The 21,525-nt window shown below is 42.0% G+C and overlaps 2 protein-coding genes across 8 annotated transcripts in view; one reads left to right on the top strand and one right to left on the bottom strand.

The window, feature by feature from the left end:
- Window positions 1–8,074, bottom strand: part of asrgl1 (asparaginase and isoaspartyl peptidase 1) — a 29,377-nt gene extending 21,303 nt beyond the window's left edge. For all 3 annotated transcript variants that reach the window (XM_026189819.1, XM_026189817.1, XM_026189818.1), the window contains exon 1: window positions 7,996–8,074. The gene's annotated coding sequence lies outside the window, so the exon portion shown is untranslated. The remainder of the gene's footprint in view (window positions 1–7,995) is intronic.
- A 7,330-nt stretch (window positions 8,075–15,404) lies between these two features.
- The window catches only part of rims1a (regulating synaptic membrane exocytosis 1a), a 116,844-nt gene continuing 110,723 nt past the window's right edge, over window positions 15,405–21,525 (top strand). For 3 of the 5 annotated variants that reach the window (XM_026190747.1, XM_026190746.1, XM_026190745.1), the window contains exons 1-2: window positions 15,405–16,330; window positions 20,346–20,420. In XM_026190747.1, the coding sequence (XP_026046532.1) occupies window positions 16,170–16,330; window positions 20,346–20,420 (236 nt within the window). In that variant the 5' untranslated portion in view covers window positions 15,405–16,169. The remainder of the gene's footprint in view (window positions 16,331–20,345; window positions 20,421–21,525) is intronic. The other 2 variants (XM_026190749.1, XM_026190751.1) reach the window with 1 other exon arrangement.

Raw genomic sequence — 21,525 nt, 5'->3', positions numbered from 1 at the left:
TGAATGTTTAGGCTTTTATGATTAGGTGGGGGCCACTAGAGGCTATAAGAGGTTGATCAATGCTCCACCATTTTGAGATCTGATGCTGTCTGCGTACGGTGTCCATCTCCCACGCATGTGATCATTAAAATCATCGTTTGACTCAACCCGGCCGGACCAGTGTTGTTATTGTGGTTTTTCCTCTTGTATCCATCCCCAATATTTGAATCCGTAACACTTGTGTGCCAACATTTTACCTGTTCTCTCCACTTGTTCAAAATACTTCTGATTTAGACAAAACATTGCATATTCCGCTTTTTTCTCCAGTATACTATTCATCTCAAATTTAAATTTTATTAATTTGTTCCATAAATCCCTCTCTGGGTGCAGCATGTGTTGTTTTTCAAGCTCCTTGATATCCTGTTCCAGCTTCATCAGCTTGTCCCTCTCAGCTTTTTTAATCAAGGAGCAATTTGGATAAGGCGCCCCCTCAAACAGGCCTTAAAAGCGTCCCAGGTCATTCCAACGTCGTCAATAGAGCCCTCATTGTGCAACCAAAACTCCTTTATCATTTCCCTTATACATTCACAATGACCCTTATTCTTCAATAATGAGTTATTCAAACGCCACCTAGGTGACGGTTTAATATTATCAGTACCAGAAAGAACAAGGTCAATGGGAGCATGATCCGAAACAGCAATATTACCAATAGAGGACCCAATAGTTTGACTTGCCAGAGAACGGGACACCAAGAAGTAGTCTATCCTGGAGTAGGTTGAGTGAGGATGCGAAAAAAAAAGTATAATCTCTTTCTTGAGGATGAAGAAGTCTCCATATATCTACCAGGCTCAATTCCTCTGACATCACGTCCACCGCAACATTAACTGGGTCCTTACTTAGTCCAGTACGAGAGGATTTATCCAACAATACATCCCTGACCTGGTTAAAATCTCCCCCAATTACAATATTTGTATTACCTATAGTCCGCACCATGTTACATACTTCATGAAAGAATTGTGGCTGAGGAGAATTGGGAGCATATATGTTGACCAATGTCATTTTCCGCCCCTGTAAACATGCATCCAAAACCACCCATCTACCCTCCTGATCTGTATAATGCTTAAAAACCTGAAAATCCAAATTTCTTCTGATCGATATGACCACCCCTCTTTTTCTAGCCGAAAATGCAGTAAAATAAACTTGCGCCACCCAATCTCTTTTAAGCTTTAATGATTCCACCTCATCGAGATGGGTCTCCTGAATCAGGGCTATGTCTGTCTTTTTCTGCTTCAAGTATGTGAGGATTTTCTTCCTTTTAATAACATTATGACAACCCGCTATATTCCACGACACTATTTTACATAACTCCATAACACCACGCGAGCCAAATTATTGTACAGATTTATCCAGTAGAACATCCCATTTTTTACCCATATAACAAATCTTAAAGCCAGTTACATAAGACAACCCAGTGGTCTAAAAAAATAGGTCTATACAGGACAGTTGGCACCATACCATCAAAACGAACAACAAAACAAAACACAGTTGGAAAAAAAGAAAAACAAAACAAAACCATGAAATCGTTGGTCCGTGGCATATGGGCTCAAAATGTGGTCATAAATATTTTGTACTTGTAAAAAAGATTTGTGTGTGCGTAAAAAAGATTTGTGTGTGTGTAAAAAAGATTTGTGTGTGGACTTAGAAAAAAAACCCCTGCAAGTTACAAGTACGGATTTTTGACCCTATTTTTCTTCCCTTCATCTGATTGGTCAATGTCATGTCAATCACAAATGTAACAATCCAATCAGAGAACAGATGGGTTTGGCTGCCGGAGGGGCGCTTTTTTTGAACTGCAGGTCTTTGAAGGGAATAAATGCCCTTTTACATGCCAACCCAGCGTTTTCCTTCATCACCACGAAGGAAAACAGTCTGTGGTCGTCCGAGTTTGGTGATTTTTATGTCACAGGTCTACGTGTTTAATACAGGGACTTCCACAGCCTTTTCAACAGCGCTGCGGACCGCGGGGTGGGGGCGGGCAGTGTTTTGGAAATGACAGTCTTCTTTACAAAGCTTTCTTCATAATGCTTTAGCATACATGTTTTTATTGAACTAGCAAAAAAAACAAACTCTTGTAGAGGACATAAAGTGTCCTCTGTAGAGACATGTATTGTTGCCCTATCATATATGTATGTGCTCTTAACCTGAAAGGTATAAATACGGAAGTGTGTGTGCAATAAATGCTGACGCAGAGGAAGGTGTGTCCCTCTGATGTAAAACTCTAAACAACGTGTGTATGGTTTATTCCTCCGTGAGATATGCGAGTTACCCCGGTATTTCTGCCCTAGAAAATGGAACCTCCAACAGGTTATGGGCCCAGAAGGGATGTGGGAAGCCGGTGGAACCGTCTATGCTTCGACGGAGACGAGAGAAACTACGAATTGTGGGAAACAAAGTTCCTGGGATACCTGCGGCTACTTGGGCTAAAGGCTGCCATTCTGAACGAGCCCGGCGAGTCGGAGGAAGAAGACAAGGACTTGGATGAAAAGAATGAAGTAGCTTATGCAGAGCTAATCCAAGTATTGGATGATAGAAGTCTTTCACTCGTGATGAGAGATGCCAAGGATGACGGACGGAAAGCGTTGGAAATTCTGAGAGAGCACTACGCCGGTAAGGGGACACCACGCGTGATTAGCCTGTACACGGAGCTAACGTCGCTACAGAAAACGCCCATTGAGAGCGTCACAGACTATATGATAAGGGCTGAGACTGCCATTACAGCTCTGAGGAATGCAGAAGAGACGTTAAGTGATGGACTGCTTATTGCAATGGTGCTAAAAGGGTTGCCTGAATCTTTCAAGCCGTTTGCCATACATGTAACCCACAGTGACAAAGCAATGACATTTAGTGAATTCAAAGCTAAATTAAGAAGCTACGAGAGCACCGAAAAGGCCTAATGGTTGATACAGGGGCCACTTCTCACATTATTACGGACATTCAGAGATTTAAGAGTTTTGATGAGACATTCACACCTGGAAGACACTTCATGGAATTAGCTGATGGAACCAGGACGAGTGGGGTCGCACTGAAGAGGGGAGATGTGGAGGTCTATCTACAAGACAGCGAGGGACGAAAGGTGAAGGCGACACTGGAGGGAGCACTTTACATTCCCTCTTACCCGCAAGATATCTTCTCGGTTCAGGCGGCGACGGCCAAAGGAGCCTCAGTAACCTTCAAGAAGGGCTGCAACCAGCTTATCCATAAGAACGGGACAAGGTTTAAGATAAGTGAATATGAACGCCTATACTATTTGAACAGTGTTACATCTGATCATTATGTTGACAACGACGAATGCAATGGCTGTCATGATGTAGAAACTTGGCACAAAATCCTCGGCCATTGCAACTATGAAGACTTGGTTAAACTAGAGGACATTACCGAGGGTATGAAAATAAAAGGTAAAGCTAAACATTACCAAGACTGTGAAGTGTGTACAAAAGGCAAATTTATCCAAACAAGGAATAGAGAGCCTGATGAAAGAGCAGAAGAAGCATTAGAGCTAGTGCACACTGACTTAGCTGGACCGATAGAACCAGAAGCTAAAGACGGGTTCAGGTACACGTTAGCATTTACTGATGATTACTCAGGCACAATGTTTGTGTACTTTCTAAAGGCTAAAAGTGACACCGTAAAAGCAACTGAAAAGTTTTTGGCAGACGTCGCCCCCTATGGGCAAGTAAAGAGAATCAGATCAGACAATGGAACTGAATTTACATCTAAAGAGTTTCAGACATTGTTAAATAAAAACACGATAAGGCATGAGACATCAGCGCCGTATTCACCTCATCAGAATGGGACTGCCGAGAGACAATGGCGAACACTTTTTGAAATGGCACGGTGTATGTTGATCGAAAGTAACCTGCCAAAGAGATTATGGACTTATGCTGTTATGACTGCCGCAGTAATTCGTAATAGGTGTTACAACAGACGCACAAAGCAAACCCCTTATTACATGCTGACAGGAAAGAAGCCAGACATGTCGAGGATGGGGATTTTTGGATCAGTTTGCTACGGTTACAGGCACAACAAAAAAAAGTTAGACGCGAGATGTGACGAAGGAGTTTTTGTGGGTTACGATAAAAACAGTCCGTCGTATCTAATCTACTACCCTAAAACAGGACGAGTTCTTAGACATAGGTTGGTCAAGTTCCTCACTAAAAGTGTAGTTGAGCACCAAACCCAGACCACTCAGGTTGATGACAATGGAGATGATGATTTGGCTCCAGGGGACATCTTGAAGTACCCCGCTAGAAAGGACAAAACAGGGAATGACCAGAGATCAGATGAAAGTATGATCCTGGAACCTGAAAGTGACATTCAGGACAATGGCATAAATGATGCACAAAACTCAGACAAACAGAGTGATAGAACAGAGTCTGAACGATATCCCAAACGAAACAGGAGAAGGCCAGATTACCTGAAAGACTATGTCCAAACTGCAGAAGACGACCAAACATCGCTGACTGTAGATTACTGTTACAGGGTGATGTATGACATACCAAAGACTTTTGAAGAAGCTATGCAGTCATCGAACTCTAAGTGTTGGTCAGATGCTATGGAAGATGAAATGAGATCCTTGCAAGACAATAACACGTTTACTTTAACCACGCTGCCAGAAGGTAAAAATGCAGTGGGGGGGGGGGAGATGGGTGTATGTGATAAAAGAGAACCCAAATCAGACTAAAACATTTAAAGCAAGATATGTTGCTAAAGGCTATAGCCAAGTTCAAGGCATTGATTACAAAGAAACCTTTTCGCCGACTGCAGATATGACGTCAGTGCGTACGCTGATGCAATTAGCAGTACAGCACAACTTTAAACTCCATCAAATGGACGTGAAGACTGCTTATTTGCACGCCCCAATCGATTGTGAGGTGTATATGCAGCAACCAGAAGGTTTTGAAGTAAAATCAGACACAGGGGAAAAACTGGTCTGTAAACTAAACAAATCACTATATGGTTTGAAACAATCTGGCAGGAACTGGAATAAGATGTTACATGACCATTTATGTGCAAAAGGTTACAAACAAAATCCTGTAGACCATTGTGTATATTCCAGACAGACAGCGAGTGAGACAGTGATTCTTATCATCTGGGTTGATGATGTAATCATAGCTGCCAACGATGAAGACGCTATCAGAAACGTGAAACAAATGTTGGATGAGAAATTTAAAATGAAGGATCTTGGTGAGCTCAAACATTTCTTGGGTATTGACTGTATACAACAGAACCATGAGATAAGACTAAATCAGACACGGTACATCACAAAAATCCTGGAAAAGTTCAAAATGTCTGACTGTAAGCCACGTTCTACTCCTTGTGAACTCAAAAATGACTTTGGTGCACATGGTGAATCAGTTGATTCAGGAAAATATAGAGAATTAGTGGGCAGTTTGATTTACTTAATGACATGTACAAGACCAGATTTGAGTTGGATAGTGAGCAAACTGTCACAATCCCTGTCTGAGCCAAAAGAGCATCATTGGACAGCAGCAAAACATGTATTACGTTACCTTAAGGGGACACTAAACAAAGAGCTGTGCTATAAAAGGATAGAAGGAAACCTAAATCTTATAGCATACAGCGATGCAGATTGGGCCACAGATTTGAGTGACAGGAGAAGTACAACGGGTTATTGTTTTGTACTATCCAAAAATGGGCCAGTGATCTGCTGGAAAACCAGGAAGCAAGCTACAGTAGCTTTGTCAACGTGCGAGGCAGAGTACATGGCGATGGCCGCCACAGTACAAGAAAGCTTATACCTCTCACAGCTACTTAATGGCATGGACATTAAAAGGCAATATTCACCAGTTACCATTCTTGCAGACAATCAAGGTGCAATTGCATTGTCCAAAAATCCTATAAACCGTCAAAGATGTAAACACATCGATATCAAGTATCACTTTATTAGGTCTGCTATAACTGAGAAGGAAGTACAAGTTAAGTATTGTGCAACAGAAGACATGGTAGCAGACATCATGACTAAGGCTGTAAGTAAAGTGAAAATAGATTTACGCATATTTTGTTTGGAACATAAAATGTTGATATGTGAATATCATGTAAATATGTATATCATGTAAATGTGTAATGTATAGTGTTAAGAGCAAGTGGGGGTGTTGCCCTATCATATATGTATGTGCTCTTAACCTGAAAGGTATAAATACGGAAGTGTGTGTGCAATAAATGCTGATGCAGAGGAAGGTGTGTCCCTCTGATGTAAAACTCTAAACAACGTGTGTATGGTTTATTCCTCCGTGAGATATGCGAGTTACCCCGGTATTTCTGCCCTAGAAAATGGAACCTCCAACATGTATGCTAAAGCATTATGAAGAAAGCTTTGTAAAGAAGACTGTCATTTCCAAAACACTGCCCGCCCCCACCCCGCGGTCCGCAGCGCTGTTGAAAAGGCTGTGGAAGTCCCTGTATTAAACACGTAGACCTGTGACATAAAAATCACCAAACTCGGACGACCACAGACTGTTTTCCTTCGTGGTGATGAAGGAAAACGCTGGGTTGGCATGTAAAAGGGCATTTATTCCCTTCAAAGACCTGCAGTTCAAAAAAAGCGCCCCTCGACAGCCAAACCCATCTGTTCTCTGATTGGATTGTTACATTTGTGATTGACATGACATTGACCAATCAGATGAAGGGAAGAAAAATAGGGTCAAAAATCCGTACTTGTAACTTGCAGGGGTTTTTTTTCTAAGTCCACACACAAATCTTTTTTTACACACATACAAATCTTTTTTACGCACACACAAATCTTTTTTACACATACAAATCTTTTTTACAAGTACAAAATATTTATGACCACATTTTGAGCCCATAGTGGCACTCAAAAATCCCATAATGGCGTCCCTCCTCACGTTCCCCGTGCTTCGGAGGTGCTGGCCCCACCCGATGGATTCTGTCTATTTCGTAGTAATCTCCCATCTCAATGTCCAGAGCCTCAGACAACAGATTCTTCACTCAATCCTCAAGATTACGGCCTTCGGTTCCTTCTCTTTATCAATATCAAAATTACAGGTAAGGAAAAATTCAATGCCACCTAACTTAAACATGAACACAGGTATAGTATTCCAAATGGAAGTAGGATTAGTAATTAGATTCTTTAACCAATTTATTTTGAATGTGTTATTTAAAGTGTTAAAATCTAACACATTAAGTCCTCCATTGACATATGAGTTCATAAGAACTGTTTCTTTAATGCAGTGTGTCCTATTTTTCCAGGTAAAGTTGAAAAGTAACTTATCAACCTCTTTTATGAGTTTATTATCAAGGTGCAATGCCAATGCAGCGTGTGTAAGACGAGAGATACCTTCACGTCTCAGCTGTTTGTGGAGGTAAAATACGTCTGCACAATTACGCTCAGCCATCATTGTGAGTGCGCACGCCAAGGGGCGGCGAGACATTTATACAGCCGTATATCGCACATGACTATGAAAGGCGGAAGAGGAAGTAGTTCCTTTGAATGTAGACAATCCGAATGTTATAGTTTCTTTCCACTGTGTTCCTGTTAATGATAAACTACAAATTTACTCTAAATTACTAAAATATCGATATTGTAATGTGAGAATCGATTCTAGAACATAAATGATTGGTATCGGAGGAATCGATATTTCAGGATCGATCCGCATATCACTACTCCGTAACGAAGGCACCCGGCTCTGCTCTAGTTACAGGAAATGTTTGAATATTTAGTTACCGAAATATGGTAACTGAAAAGCGAAGGCAAAGAGGGTCAGTTTGTCTAACAGTGTAACAGCAAACCAGCAAGCTTCATGGTATATAAAATTCGACGTCTCTTAAATTCTAATCTGAAAATCATTCTCGGTGCACTCAAACTAATCCTCACTGTTCCGTCACGCTACCGGACACGCGGGTTTTTCACCGCCAACGTATGAAAAACGTGAACGTATGATGACATGAAAGTAAGCATAAAAACATATGCTGACTTACCACGCAGCACACAGATCCAAACACACACGCGTCTGCGCCTTGAAATATCAAGTCCAGAAGAAGCAGGAGTACTTCCGGTATACGAAATTGACGCTTTCAAAATAATAAAAAAATGACTCCTTAGACTAGACGAACAATATTTGTGTTTACATTATGGCAGCACACGACAAAGGTGACATTTGCAAATGGGAACATGTTGATAAAAAATCTGGTCTATACGATTGTTAGCCTATTTTAATTATATTATGTTATTATTTATTTAAGGCACAAACTGGAGTGGTGCTTTTTTGAATTTATTCCAAGTCTGTTAATACAGATTTGTTTTTATTATGAAATCAAACGTGGCTGATTTCCTTTTATATTGTGGCTTACTTACTGCAGCCCATGAGGGCTCAGTTCAAATAATCTACACCTGTACAGGGCAATTTTAAGACTCTGCTAGCTCTCTGTGCCAAACCGACCATGCTGAATGGAAGACTGCATATTTTTTAAATTTTGTCTCTATATAATCTTTTATAAATGATATGCCCAAATGTACAGGTTATCTTTTAAGGTTCTAAGGCATTCTGTAACAGTCACCCTAATACATGCAGACATGCAAACAGATAATGGAAGTTCAAAATTAGTAAAATTGCATAAACATGTTGAATTAAAATTCAGTCCAAAGACATGGGACTGTAGGGGGAAGCTGGAGTACCCGGACAGAACCCACGCAGCACGGGGAGAACATGAAAACACCACACAGAAAGGTCCCAGCCAGGTGGTGAAATCAAACTCAGGACTTTCTTGCTCTGAGGCAACAGTGCCACCATCCCAACTAAAGCCATTTTTTTAAACCAATATCTGTACTTCTAGTATTTACATTTTAAAAATGGACTCATTATTTTTGCTTTAATGGATTTGGGTCGAGTTATTATTTCCTCACTTTGAGGCTTTAAACATCAAAACAATTCGAGCCTAAACAATAACACATGAAAGGAAATTCTGTTCCTTTATTAATCATGTTGCATAAAAAGAGACGACGTGTGCCAAAGTCACGGGTTAAAGGTGGGGATGTGGGGGTTTTTGTTGTTGTTTTTGCCATAACACCGGAGTGAAGTTGCCCCCCACCCAACTGTTTCAAATCAAACAAAATTTTTCTCAGTCAATTGTGCTACGCTTGTGCTGCAAATGTTTTTGTTAGTGCCGCAATCATTTTAAAGATATTATTTAAAGTTTTTAGAGGTCATCCAAGGTCAACAAGCCCCTTTGTGAAAAGGTTGTGATGATTGACCTTTTGACCTTTAAACTTCCAATAATAAATTCTTTAAAACAAAAGCAGCACAAATGAAAATTTTAGCAGCTCAAATGTAGCACAAATGCATGACATCAATTTTGTTTGATTTGAGTATTGTTGGGGCCCTGGTTGACCTTGGATGACCTCTAGAAACTTATATTAGTATCTTTAAAATGATAGTGGCACAAACCAGCACAAATGTTTGACACTAGAAAAGGTGGAGGGCTAACTTCACTCATGTCTCTGGAACAACTGCAGGTGTCTGTAAGTTGCAGTGTTTCAGCATCTAGCTAGCCCTACTGAAGAGAAGGGAGTATAAAACTGGTGTCAAGCCAGCCCCAACTTAGTTTTGAGTATGTATATTAGTGTATATTAAGTTTTATGGTAAGAGATGTGGAGACCTGATTTCAAAACAAAAGCCAACTTTGTTTGAATTCAGCTTCAACATTAACACATTCAGTCCATAATAACAAATATTAATTAGTGTTGTTTTCACACTTTAATGCTGGATCCACAGGATACACCCAGTACTCTAGTAGTACCTTAGCCAATATCAAGGCAGTCCTTTTTTGGATTTCAAAGTAAAAGCCCTCTGAACTTTCCTTTCTGAGCTACTCTTTCGAGAATTTCAGAATGCTGTAAAAAGGAAAATTCTAATTTCACTCTAGAACAACAGCGTACACCCTCACAGGGCTACCATGTCCGTGTCAAGTAAGTCTGGTTGTGCATTTCAAAGTAAGAGCCCTTTGAATTTGCCTGTATATGCACAACTTCTCAAATGAATTGAGGACACTGTTAAAAGGTAAATTGCTGTTTCCACAGGCTAATTGCAGTATATGTTGACACTATAGACCCTCCCGGTGGCATTTCAGAGTAAAACCCCTTTGAATTTGCTTGGATATGAGCTTTTTTTTTTAATTAAGTAAGGGTGCTGTTAAAAGAAAAATTACTGTTTCTACAGTACGTTGAGTTCATGTCAACCATACAAGTCCTTACAGTGGTACCATGTCAATCTGAAGTCAGTCTGATTTTGCATTTCAGAGTAAATGCTCTTTGACTTTGTCTGTGTGACCTTACTTTTCAGTGACTTCAGAATGCTGTTAAAAGGAAAATCCCTGTTCTTATGGAATAATTCCACTTTAAATCCATAACATACTGCCTCAAAGCTGCACACTGTCAAAATCAAGTCTTTCTGGTCTTGGATTTAAAAATAATTCCCTTTGTAAATGTTTTTATATGCAGTTTGGTTTCTTTATTCAGAATGATATTACTATGAATTATAAGATACTAGCAATTTCAACTTGATTTTACTTCACCTTTTATGATTTGATTCAGTCATAATCAAATGATTCTGATTTTGTATTTCAAAATGAAAACCTTCTGATATATTTAATATCAAAAGCACTCAGGTCATGTGACAGGGAAGAACTGATGAGTATCAAACATATTTAAGGGTAAAGGTACTGAAATTTAACAACTGATACAACAGAAGACTGGAGCTCAATTGGCAGTTAAAAAGCATGAAGGATGTGTGGAAAGGAATGAAGATAATTACTGTGACTAAGGTGAGAGGCAGTCAGTCAGCAGCCTGAAGAGAGAGAAATGAGGTGAACAATTTTTTCAGCTGGTTCAGTTTGCAACTCTACTGGCTCTTCCACCCCACACTCTGGCCTCCAAACATCACTAATGTCTTTGATTATTCCCTGAGTAAACTTTGTGGCTTTAAACCTGCAAGGAAGGCTACAGGTTATGGTGGTATCAACCACAGGGCTCTGCTGACTCACCTACAGTTTCTTGCAAAAGTACTGGGCCCCCTTGAACTTTTCCACATTTTGTCACATTACAGCCACAAACATGAATCAATTTTATTGGAATTCCACGTGAAAGACCAACACAAAGTGGTGTACACGTGAGAAGTGGAACGAAAATCATACATGATTCCAAAACGTTTTTACAAATAAATAACTGAAAAGTGGGGTGTGCGTAATTATTCAGCCCCCTGAGTCAATACTTTGTAGAAACACCTTTTGCTGCAATTACAGCTGCCAGTGTTTTAGGGTATGTCTCTACCAGCTTTGCACATCTACAGACTGAAATCCTTGCCCATTCTTCTTTGCAAAACAGCTCCAGCTCAGTCAGATTAGATGGACAGCGTTTGTGAACAGCAGTTTTCAGATCTTGCCACAGATTCTCGATTGGATTTAGACACCAGACAGGTCAGGGATAAAGTTATTGAGAAATTTAAAGCAGGCTTAGGCTACAAAAAGATTTCCCAAGCCTTGAACATCCCATGGAGCACTGTTCAAGCGAGCATTCAGAAATGGAAGGAGTATGGCACAACTGTAAACCTATCAAGACAAGGCCGTCCACCTAAACTCACAGGCCGAACAAGGACAGCGCTGATCAGAAATGCAGCCAAGAGGCCCATGGTGACTCAGGACGAGCTGCAGAGATCTACAGCTCAGGTGGGGGAATCTGTCCATAGGACAACTATTAGTGGTGCACTGCACAAAGTTGGCCTTTATGGAAGAGTGGCAAGAAGAAAGCCATTGTTAACAGAAAACCATAAGAAGTCCCATTTGCAGTTTGCCACAAGCCATGTGGGGGACACAGCAAACATGTGGAAGAAGGTGCTCTGGTCTTTTTGGCCAAAATGCAAAACGCTATGTGTGGCAGAAAACTAACACTGCACATCACTCTGAACACACCATCCCCACTGTCAAATATGGTGGTGGCAGCATCATGCTCTGGGGGGGCTTCTCTTCAGCAGGGACAGGGAAGCTGGTCAGAGTTGATGGGAAGATGGATGGAGCCAAATACAGAGCAATCTTGGAAGAAAACCTCTTGGAGTCTGCAAAAGACTTGAGACTGGGGCGGAGCTTCACCTTCCAGCAGGACAACGACCCTAAACACAAAGCCAGGGCAACAATGGAACGGTTTAAAACAAAACACATCCATGTGTTAGAACAGCCCAGTCAAAGTCCAGATCTAAATCCAATCGAGAATCTGTGGCAAGATCTGAAAACTGCTGTTCGCAAACACTGTCCATCTAATCTGACTGAGCTGGAGCTGTTTTGCAAAGAAGAATGGGCAAAGATTTCAGTCTGTAGATGTGCAAAGCTGGTAGAGACATACGCTAAAAGACTTGCAGCTGTAATTGCAGCAAAAGGTGTTTCTACAAAGTATTGACTCAGGGGGCTGAATAATTACGCACACCCCACTTTTCAGTTATTTATTTGTAAAAACGTTTTGGAATCATGTGTGATTTTCGTTCCACTTCTCACGTGTACACCACTTTGTGTTGGTCTTTCACGTGGAATTCCAATAAAATTGATTCATGTTTGTGGCTGTAATGTGACAAAATGTGGAAAAGTTCAAGGGGCCCAATACTTTTGCAAGCCACTGTAGTTGTCTGTCATCTTGAGTAACATTTACAACCTGTTTCTGAAGCAGGAGAAGACACTGCTGTTATGGAACATATTTTGTCTGGTTCCTGTATTGATGAAGTCAACACCATCAGTGTTTAAGAACTATCAACCAACTGCCATCATGTGTGATAAAGGACGATAAAGGACAGGATGAGAGCATGGTGTCTATCTGGGTGTCCATGCTGAAAACTGGATGAACTGGAAGACCAACACAGTAACAATATACAAAAATAGGAAAATGATTTTCATTGCTATAGTATGTTGTGTTTAAATTATTGCATTATCCATGCTGAAGTTGGGCTTATACTTTGAAATTAAATATCAGATTGACTTGACATTGACATAATACCCCTGTGAGGGTGTTAACTTTTCTATGGATTGCAATCAGCCTGTGGAAACAGGAATTTTCTTTTTTACAGAATTCTGAAGTTGTTGAAAGACTAAGTCAAAAAGGAAAAGTCAAAGGGCTTTTACTTTAAAGTCCAAAAGATGACGGCCTAGATATTGATAAGGTACTATTAGAGGGTGTGTCCTGTGGATCTAACGTGTGGAAACAAGACTAACTAATATTTGTTATTATGAGCTAAATGTGTTAATGCTGAAGCTGAAGTCAATCAATGCTGGCCTATGTTTTTAAATCAGATCTTGCTTATAATAATAAGAAACAATCGTATTTTGTAAAAAATGACACATTGGTTAAACAGCTTCAGGACCTGAACAGGTCATTTTGAAATGCTCTGACATCATGTTAATCATGATACATTTGCAGTGTTACACTTAAAAAAATTGTGGTGTCTTCAAAGTCTGAAAAGAAAATAATAATTTTCTGTGTTTTTATTAACTTCTTGTTTTCTTTTACATACATCAAAGACTAAAGACATTTTTAAGCACTTAAAACCTTCCACTCAGTGAGGGTCCAGCCCTCAGTGTAACCGTACTACATTAAACTCAGAGTTTTATGTGAGACAGGTGTGGCTGGATGAACTGTACAGTTAGTCTCCAACAATAATTTACAAAAACATTATTTGACAGTCACTTTAGGCTAAGGCGGGCATGTTTTTGGTGTCTCGTGTGTCAGCGTGCTACTGGCTCTCAACTAACAGCAACAGGCCACCAGTGTGCTGACCGTGGTGCTGAAACAAAAACTGAGTTTACAGTGAGGTCTGAGCTCCTGAGGTTTACAAAGCAACATGCAGAGGTCTTTGAGAGGAACTTAATGAGGAACTTATGGAACTTTGTTTATTTCGGAATAAAAATATGCTTAATAATAAAGCGAAATATATTCTTTTTTTTCTTGCCAAATCTGCATTTCTGGCTAAAAATAGACAAGATGTGTTTCTATATTTAGATCACTGTAACACACGATCTTGTCTCACACAGTTTGTGGGATCTACAGTCCCCATTTGTGGTTTATCTCCCGTATATGAATAGGACAGTTTCGGCAGACCACACATTCTGTAATTAGAGGGTTGCATACTGACATACTGTAAATGTCACCTTATAAGCGTACATATGTGGTAAACCTCACGCTCCCTTCTGAGTGTTTTTCAGCATGGGGAAGTACTGTGTGTAGTGGGAGTAAGGGTTGCTAGAAGGGTAGACAAGGAGGAAAGAAAGGAGAGAGAGAGAGGAAGGAAGGAGGGAGAAAAAAGAGAGATTCGCGTCATCCTAACACGCAATCATTGGTGGGAGAGGAGGAGGAGAGTCCCTGCACTCTTACTGCAAAGGGTTTCCTGCAGTGCTAGAAAAGGGTTCTTTAGCCCTGCATTCATTCATTTAAATCCAGCCTGTGTGTTTTAGATTTCTCCCTTTATATAAGAATTTTGATTCATAATCTTTCTGTCACTGTATTTTTTCTTTTCTGTTCTGTATGAGAAAGCCTGGAAATAACAATGGAAGAAACAGCATCGCTTAGATTTGGAGCCATGGAAGGTGTAAATAGCTCTCATTGTTTACTTGAAGATCCAAACATGATTAACATGCTACTGTAAAGCAGTTATTATATCATAAACATCGTTTAAAAAAACATATTTCTGCCTGCATGCATTGTAATACAATTGTATCTTTGCTGAAGTCCCTTGGTGTAAGCTGTAAATTTGATGTTATGTGTGCTACATAAACTGTATACTGAAAATGGATGAAATGTGAATCCAGTGCACAAATGCCTCCAAACTAAATTCTTTCTGACAGCCAGCAGCGGGCAACTCATTTGGTGGGAAAGAAGTCTGGTTGTATGGGGGTCCACAGGAAAATAGCTGTTTTCTGGATCCTCAGTTTTTTGACCCTCAATTAAAGCTCCTTAATGAAATATGAAATGTATCCTAATTAAGTCTAAATGTGGTTTAAACTCTTGAAACAGACAACAAGAATAAATTAAGAGCTACATATAATTATATAGTAATATGTAATAATAGTGTAATAAGCGTAAGATTAGCCCCAACCTCGACTCACTTTTTTAGATAGTTTCCTTCAAAATATCCCGAAGCTACCTTGTTTTTTCTCCCACATTTTAATTATGATTATGAACCGGTATGTAGTGAAAAATACACCAGGACTTTTTGTTTTAAAACACAACGCTACGAATAAAAGGATTCGTGTTTGGATGCAGTCACGCGGCGTTAAACCCGCACAGTGGACCCTTAAAGGAACCCTTTATTTCCCGTGTGTGCTATAGACAGCCGTGAGCGCGCATCTTAACGGTGAGTGGAGCCCCCATTCTCAAATGAGGGCTGCGCACTCCCGCCGTAAGAGGAGTGAACGCGCTCGAGGGGCTGCGGTCCCATTGACTGTTTCGTCTCCCTGACAGCAGCATCAGCGGCGGCGCTGGAAAACAAGAAGTCGCCGCCTCGCCCCGCAGCCAAACAGCCGGCCCCGGCTCACCGAGCGAAGACCTGAGCCGCCTTTGGGGGACCCCCACCCCCCCGCTCCCCCCTCCTCCTCCTCCACCTCCTCCTCCTCTCTGCCCGGCCTGAAGGAAGGAAAAGAGGTCCTCCTCCCGCGAGTCATCATCCCGAGTGAGCGAGCGAGCGACCGCCGGAGACATGGGCTCCCCGTGAAACGGAGGCGGTGGAGGGGAGAGGCGGGCGGGCGGGCGGTGGGAGGGGGGAGAAGACAGCGGAGCAGCAAGAGGGAGAAGGAGCGGCTAAAACCGGGAACCAAAGCGCCACATCCACCGCTACCACCACCACCACCTCTACTACTACTACTACTACTACCGCAGCTAGCGCCGAGCCCGCTGCCGCCGCCGCCCTGGGTGCCCCCCGCCACCGTCATGGGAACACCGCATCAGATGCTCCAACCGCCGCTTTGTCCGTGGGCCATGTCGTGATCCGTGGGCTCCGCCAGCGGGTTTTCTATCCGTGATCCCGACAGAGGCTAGGAGGGAAGAGGAGGAGGAAGAGGAGGAGGTGGGAGAGAGGGAAGAGGAAGGGGGCAAGGTGGTGGTGGTGGTGGCGGCGGCGGCGGGGAAGATGTTTGCCTCGGTGGGCCCTCGGGGCGGCCCGCGCCCACCCGTCGCCCCGGCCATCCCGGAGCCGGACCTCAGTCACCTGACGGAGGACGAGAGGAAGATCATCATGGCTGTGCTGGCTCGGCAGCGGGAGGAAGAGGCGAAAGAGGAGGCCATGTTAAAGTAAGAGAGGGAAAGCAAAAAGATAGTGAGAGTGTGTGTGTGTGTGTGTGTGTGTGTGTGAGAGAGAGAGAGAGAGAGAGAGAGAGAGAGAGAGAGAGAGAGAGAGAGAGAGAGAGAGAGGAAGACTAGACCTGGGCAGTTTCCATTCTGAAGTCCATGAAAGTCTGCTCTGTATGGACACAATGTGACAGCTGCAGGACCCGTGCTGCAGGACTCCACTGTATGTGATCATGTATGCATGTGTGTATGTGTGTGTGTACATCCTGCAGGTCCCTCCACACACTCACTCACAGGCCCACGTAGCCTGCAGCTCTGTGCCGGAGGAACCTCATAGGCTTTAGTCCATGCATGTCCAGTTCACAGATTTGGAACGCTCCCGTGGGCAGGCCCGTTGGATGTGAGGGCTCAGGTGTAACTTGTTAGGGGAGGGAAGAAGAAGAAGGGAAGGGGTGTGTCACCCAGCAGCAGCAGCAGCATCCTCCCAGATGAATCATACACATTTCTCTTCTGCACTTCTTTCCTTGAGATTGTCATCGTCACCCAACGCCACTGCCCGAGTCAGGTGGAAAGTATTTGTACTTCCCCTGAAATATTTCAGCAGGAAATTGCAGGAGGCTCAGTGAAGCCTGGCGCTGAGAATAGTAAAGCCCTCCCTGTTGGCTTTTATCTGTGCAGCATCCATCTCAACAGCTGCTGTTCTCAGCTCTGGGGTGCGGTTGAGCCTTTCCCAGCCTTATGCACTGTATGTAGGCCAGTGCTCTTGCAGCAGACATCACACAGGCTGTTAAAGAAACAGTGGGCCTCTAGCAGGGAAGGGAAAGGTGCCTGTGTCATGTTATTTTGAATCAAGAGTGACTTACATCGCTGTGTGTATCCTACCTCTTCTCTCCCACATTAAATGGAGAAAAGTCTGCTCCAGTTTGTTGCAGCAATCGGCGCAGGAACGAACCTATATGTTCACCCCCCCTCCACCATCCCCCACACTCCTTACCCCCCACCCCCAGGACCAGAAAATGCATCAAGTTTAAGCGACCCCTTTTCTCATGTTTTCTGCACGTTATGCACGGGAGCCGCACGCATGCATGTACAAAGAAAGGCAGAACGACCCACCTAAGAGAGGCGCTCCTCAAGCTTTACGTCCCTGTTCTATTTTAAGCCCTCTGTGCAGAACGATGGCCCAGCACTGGAACGGAAGATCGATTCATTGCTTCTAAAGAAGGAAATGTCCAGTATATAGCTGCGGCCCTAAGTGGTTATGCATCATTTTCAGTGATGTATTAAAGAGCTGTGGATTCACTCATGTCATAGTGAGGAAGCTGCGGATAAGGCTGTCAGCACACACATGTCCAAGCCTATATAGGCTTCAGCACTGTTTCCTCTCACCAGTGTTTGGATTGAGTTAGCAAAGCAGTGTGTATGTGTGTGTGTGTGTGTGTGTGTGTGTGTTTGTGTGTGTATGTTCGTACGAATGGGTCTGCACTGAAAAGCTGCACTGGTTGGTTGACTAATACATGTGTGCTAAGTGTACCAGGAGTAGGGAAGTGTGGGCTGTAATGAACAGAGGCAGAGAATACGCTCCACTTACGAGCTGTTTAAGATATACTCACATCAGTTTACTTTCTATTAATGCGCATATGTTCACAGTGCATGCGTGCAGACCTCACTTTAAAGCCACAGCAATAATGGGCATGATTTGTATTCTGCTTTCAATGATCTGAGGTAGAAAAATGGAAATCGAAAGCAATAATAATTTCAATAATCGATGAGTGGTGTCTCTGGCCACACTCTGGTTTAAATTCAATATAAAGGCATGTCATAATAGTACAAATGTGTGCATTTTATCCAGTGTTAAGCAGAAACTCCATGGCCATTACCCATTAAAACGGGGTTGCTGCTGGTGACCCGTCTAGGTGTAGAGTTATTGTTGGCTTCAAAGCCACATGCTGAATTGTACAAAGTCTCATACTTCCATTTTGGTATTACAGTTTTTCTTCTAGAAGCTTTTTCATTTCACTGTTCCATCCATCCATTTTCTCAAACATTGTCCAATTCAGAGTTGCCAGTTCTAGCTGTGATTGGGCAAGACCTGGGGTACACTCCTGACAAGTCACCAGACTATGGGAGGACTTTGGCTGCTCCAAACAGAAAAAAACATCAACTTAACTCAAATCCTAGAACCATTGCCTGATGGGTGTACAATGTTGAAGTACTGTATGATAAAGGTTCCTCAAATTGATAACTTATTTTTCTATTTTTATAGAGGGTTCCATGTGTTACTTGTCTCACCTTGAAGACAAAACACAGAGGAAATACCAGAAGCTCAAATAGATAAAGAATCTTTTGTACTATACATATGTGATATGTGCTCAAATTTGACTGCTGACCTGGTTAGAGTTAGTTAGACAAGCACCTCTTATGGAATTTCTGCTTGTCTGGCATATGTACGCCTTTAACAGAGGAACCGTGCATATATGAGAGTTTATTTGAACTGTAACACCTTCTAGAAACACATCTTCTAGCTTCTGAAGATGTGCTTGTTTAGCCTGTGCCTAAGATACAGCTTAGTAGTTCTAACCGTCATGTAGGCTATGAGGATGCTGAACTTTGCCTTTTGTATGATTGACAAATAAGTTGTAGTTTCATATAATATTGAATCTATTACTGTACCAAATATTAGGCTGTGATTTTACGCTAACACAGTGGAATCTTTAACATGAAATATTCAGCCTTGATGCTTGCTATGATGAATTACACAACCCAAGGATGTTTCGCTATGAGTTTTGTACCACGTACAAAGTAAAACAGTACTTTTTTTTACCCCCTTTTTTGAAAGAATTGTCATATTATACATCGGGGTAACCCAAGGTTCTCGAAGCTACCTTTACTGTCAGTGTATAAGCACTTAAACTGTCAGTAGAAGAGATATCTCGATTCCTGATGTGCCAAAAATGTCTCATAATGAACGAGCAGGGTACCCACGGTATTGACAATAAAAAGAAACGTCTTCTGTTTTAGACAGCGTGGGTGTTGGCGGGGAATTCTCTCTTGAGTTCCCTCTGTGATCAGACTGATCAGAGCCTGCTGTTCATGTTTATGGATGAGATGGTTTTGAATCACACTGTGGATGTGTCAGTGGACATACTGAAAGCATGTCAGTGTTGTCTAAGGCCCGTCATCGATGCCTAGCGGTATCCCGATTGTTCCCAAGATAAAAAGTGTTGATTCGAACCTGTTTCAAGCAGATTTCTGCTAAAACTGAACAAGTAAAATTGAAAAAATAAAATTGAATAAGGGACAGCACGGTGGCACGGTGGTTAGCACTGTTGCCGCACAGCAAGAAGGTCCTGAGTTCAGTTCCGCCATCAGGCCGGGGTCTTTCTGTGTGGAGTTTGCATGTTCTCCCCATGTTTGCGTGGGTTCCCTCCAGGTACTCCAGCTTCCTCCCACAGTCCAAAGACATGCAGTTTGTGGGGATAGGTTAATTGGTTAATCCAAATTGCCCATAGGTGTGAGTGTGAACGCGAATGGTTTTCTGCGACAGACTGGCGACCTGTCCAGGGTATACCCCGCCTCTCGTCCTATGACAGCTGGGATAGGCTCCAGAAAAGGATAAGTGGAAGCGGATGGATGAAAATTGAATAAGGACTGAGAAAACAATGCCAGGACACAAAGTTTTATGTAGATAACAAGATAATTATTGACATTACAAGCTAGCATGTAATGTACCAAAATGAACCAATATGTAACTGAATTCTGGACTAATTGTTATGCTTAGATGTTTCAGCTTATAGGAGAGAAACATTAAGACAGGTCTGCCATGCTTTGTCAGACAGTAGGATTCAGGGCAGATGCCTTGTAGAAGTTATAAAGGGATAGACGTGAACTTAACCCTAGCCTTTACCCCAAGGCTGTCACTGGTGACTTGTTCAATGTTAGAAGGACGAAGCACATAAATCAAACAAAATCATAGCAAAACGCTGGACTAACGGCACTTTTCTAACTTTGTGTTTTTCAGAGAAGAAAAGCCTATCCAAGCCAGAACAGTGAACCTGGTTGGACAGAAGAAACCCCCGCAGCAAAACGACGTCCGGTGAGTGCCAACAGCTACTCTTTAACCACCAGGTCAATACCACCCCATCGATGCGGAACTGGCCCTAAGTTGCTAAAAATGCGAGCTAATATTTGCTTTTGCGTCACTTTAGCATCAAGTCGCCTTTCTGGCCTCAATCTCCAATCGAGACGGTGTTTCTCATGTTTGTTGTGAAATTCAGTTTTACACCTCAGATGAATCAGCGGTATTAAAGATAAACACGCACGATGGTGATTATTTTTTGCAAGTGTGACTCAAGCCATTATTATGCAATTTGCATAATACCTTAAGTGGAACAGAAATACACGGCACGTCATTTAGACGTTTAGATTTATTTTCTATGTTTATTAAACTTTTATTTTAGCATTCTGTGTCTCTAAGACACACACAAACAGACCAATTGCTGTCTGTCATCTGTCAGGCGGCAACCTACAGAGCTTCCGCTGTAAAGAAGGACATGGTTGGTCTGATGAGTCCAGTCCAGAGCCTGAGTCATTAGAGACTAGCTGATGTTATCTTCCTCCTCCGTAGAGTGGCTGGTTAAAGGCTGGATTCAGATGCTCTGTGTGTCTCACAATTTGCTCGTCTCTTCTGCCAAAACTGCTCGTCTGGAGGAATGACTTCTATCATGCGGTTGTGTGACTTTCGCGTCATCTTCCTCTCACATGTTCGAACAGATTTATGCAACATGAGGCATCATTTTCCTTTAGAAAAAACCCACCTAAGATCCTTAAATCCAAGTTTCAAAAGCAAATGGGATTTATGTTTCGTTTTCTTGCCTTCTAAAATCAGATGCAATGTAACAATTTTTTTGATTTTGATGCAGATTTCTGAATTTATACAATCTTTGGCATTTCAAACTTAGTGATGGCAGAAAAAAACTTCCGGTTTCATTAGAAAAACCTGAAGATTGTCAGGGAGAGTATAGTGATTTGATTTCGTCCATATCTTAAATGCTTAGTAATCCTCTTGTTGTTTTAGCTGATATAATCTCTGCTGTCTAGTAACCTATAAGTGTTCAGTCTTTTTTATGGACTTGTCAGCTAGCTGTGATCCCTGTACTCTTCTGTTGAGCTGTGACGTTGAGGTCACAAAGCGCTGGGGG

The sequence above is a fragment of the Astatotilapia calliptera genome, chromosome 13 (genome assembly GCF_900246225.1).
Source record: "Astatotilapia calliptera chromosome 13, fAstCal1.2, whole genome shotgun sequence".
Taxonomy (NCBI): Eukaryota; Metazoa; Chordata; class Actinopteri; order Cichliformes; family Cichlidae; genus Astatotilapia; species Astatotilapia calliptera.
This window is presented reverse-complemented; position numbering and strand designations above follow the sequence as displayed.